Raw genomic sequence first — 2843 nt, 5'->3', positions numbered from 1 at the left:
TATTACGAAAATAATCTAATCTCGCAGTTTCAATCTTAACATATATATCCACTATATATTGTTGTAGAAATTTGCCTGTATGAAGAAGTACAGACTTATCTGAAAATCTGATTTGAAATTTGTAGCAATAATATTCATGGCATCACACAGTAATTCGTTTTTTACCTCTCTTCATAGCTGAAAGGGAAAAAAATTAAAGTCACAAAGACAGATCTAGAAATGACAATGCATTTATGCACTCTAAAAATATTAAAAAATTTCAATGGTAATAAAACTTACCACGATCTTCCATCTCTATAAGTTGTTCGGCCGAATCAATTTGATTGATTTGTATGAAATCTTAATGGACTATTGATGCATTCAAATTTACCTTTTCGATACCTTCATGTCATCCAAGTTCTCCATAGGTAAATATTAATGGATATTGAAGTGGATCATAACAGCCATAATAGTAATTTACTCTATGTGCAGTATTGGAATGTCCATAAATTAATATATCACGAGTCTTTATGCTTGCAGATGGATCATCATCAACCCACACTGCAGCAACCTGTTCACATGATGGCATGTTATATACTCTCTGGTCGAGACCCGGATCAGATCTCAGTACGATACAGCATGAATCAAAATTAGAAACTTCACTTAATGATCGAAAGAAACGACAATATGGATTTATCTTTAAGATATCTATTAACTTTTTCAAAGTTGATTTACTTAACTTATCTGAAATTTGTAGTCTATTACTAATTTCATTATAAGTATCGTAAAAGTATAACTGCAAATATGTAGGATTTCCATCAGTTGGTAGAAGCGGATTTATAAAATAGTATACCTATCCCTGAACTTTGAACGTATATATACCTCTATTATTTTTGCACAAATTTTTATCATATTTAACACCAAATGAAGTGAATGCAAAATGGTTGTTGTAAGTACGAGCAACTTTTTTAAAAGCAATCGCTTCACATGAATTAGAAGTAAATAGCTCATACAATTCAGGGGGAACACTGTTCAGCTGTAATTTAACCTTTCCATCACAACAACAAAAACCCTTACTTTCTTTGTAAATTTTTTTTGCACCACAATGTTTACAAATTGTACAAGACGGAAGAATATAAAGTTCAATTGGAATATTTCGTATATCAATTCTCTTAGAATGATCTAAAATGATAGGATCATGTGAACCACATTGAGATTGCATATTGTCATCTTCAAATTACTTTTCCACGCCAATGTTTTCATCAACTTGAAGATCCTTTTGTAATTCGACATGATCAATAGAATCTACAATCATAAAATTAGTATAAGATCGCTGAAAGACAATAAAAGTGCAAAAATTGGATTAAAAAATAATTTCACAAAAACAAGATGAAAGAAAAGTGTACTACAACATGACCAAATAAATAGCCGGATGCAAAAAAAAAATTATAAAAAAATATATTCAATGTACGAAACTTGCTGTGAATTTAGGACAACATCTAATCCTTCTTCCTGACATAAGTGTAGAACTTGTAGATACTTCTATAATACCAAATATTTATGTTAAAATTCCGTAAAAAATATTAAACCAACAAGAAATCACATTTAAACAACAAATCGTACCTATATGTTTCTTACGCAATTTGTCTTTTTGTACCCTTGATTGAATTACAAGTTCAGAATCGTGTGCTTGTGTGGATATGTCCAGCCTTCTTAAACGAGCACGGCTACTCTTAAACCAATTATAAACATTCATATCAAATATTTGCCCATACAACAATAGTTCGGAGACTATCTGCATGATCCTTGACTTGTTTGGAGTTTTATTCCCTTGATTAAATATAGATTCAAGAACTTGAAGCTGTACAGATATAGGTGTCCAATATTGCTTACTCATTGTATTGCTGAAAGAAAGAAACCACAAAAATCATCTCAATAAAATTGGAAACATAACTAAGAGTATGCACATTGAAAACAATATCCTCATATAAAAGAAGCCAAAAAATGCATATATTTCCATGACCCGAACAATAGAAAATATATCGAAAAAAAACCACCGACAACAACAAGTATATCGTTGAATTAAATATTACTGAACAAAATATACACGCAATTGAAGACAGGGAGAAATCAAAAGGATGAGAGGGATGGGAAAGGTACGATGAAAATAAGGACAACGATTAAAATAAGGACAAAGACAAGGGGCTTGCAAGAACGAAACGAAAACAACGACGTTTTCGTTCAAAATGTAAAATGAAAATGACATAAACGGGGAAATGAATAGATTATACTTACTTAAGTATTATAGTTGGAAGAAAAAAAAACTAAATATACTTATTCATTTTTCGATTTCTATATTATATATTATAATTTTTTATCATCACATAAATAGAAATTGCAAAATTTTAAAAATAACGTTAAGAAAGTCCGGCTATTAGTTAAATTCCATACAAAATAAGAAACTCATGTTCAAACAAAAATATAACTCCATATAAAATAATAAAATTATGTTCAACAAAACAAAAAAATAATATTGAAGTATTTGTTGTAATAACAGCTAAGATAAAAAGAGAGGGGAAAAAATAATGTCTCCATAATCACGGAGGCTCAAAAGGCAAAGCCTCCGTAATTACGGAGGCATCAAAGTGCCTCCATAATTACGGAGGCTCAAACTGTCTAGGCACCAAACTGCCTCCGTAACTAACAAATTTCATTTTTTCCCCCTTTCTTTTTTTTTTTCCACAACTTTCAGCATCAAAATTTAATTTCATTTAATCAACTTAGTTTTTTTAATAGATATGATTCCTAAAATAAATGCATAAAATATAATTCATTTTTTTTATATATACAAATATTATATAAAT

At 29.8% G+C, this 2843-nt stretch overlaps 1 protein-coding gene across 1 annotated transcript; it reads right to left on the bottom strand.

Moving 5' to 3' along the window:
- Nucleotides 1-388: 388 nt before the first annotated feature.
- On the bottom strand, nucleotides 389-1876 carry LOC111394271 (WUSCHEL-related homeobox 8-like). The gene is made up of 3 exons (XM_023020030.1): nucleotides 1603-1876; nucleotides 1221-1284; nucleotides 389-641 (listed from the first exon to the last, which is right to left on the bottom strand). Exons 1-3 carry the CDS (start codon nucleotides 1874-1876, stop codon nucleotides 389-391), a joined length of 591 nt encoding a protein of 196 aa, XP_022875798.1.
- Nucleotides 1877-2843: the final 967 nt, after the last annotated feature.

This window comes from Olea europaea, chromosome 5, assembly GCF_002742605.1.
Source record: "Olea europaea var. sylvestris chromosome 5, O_europaea_v1, whole genome shotgun sequence".
Lineage (NCBI taxonomy): Eukaryota > Viridiplantae > Streptophyta > Magnoliopsida > Lamiales > Oleaceae > Olea > Olea europaea.
The sequence above is the reverse complement of the archived record's forward strand: the minus strand, read 5'-3'. Positions and strand labels throughout refer to the sequence as shown.

Bases quoted from the DNA above. Each gene is read 5' to 3' on its own strand.
- LOC111394271 (XM_023020030.1), bottom strand. From the start codon at position 1,876: ATGAGTAAGCAATATTGGACACCTATATCTGTACAGCTTCAAGTTCTT. The intron at 1,285-1,602 runs GTACGATTTGTT...TTATGATTGTAG, and splicing joins ATTGCGTAAGAAACATATAG to ATTCTATTGATCATGTCGAA. The intron at 642-1,220 runs GTAATTTGAAGA...TCGATCATTAAG, and splicing joins GAAAACATTGGCGTGGAAAA to TGAAGTTTCTAATTTTGATT.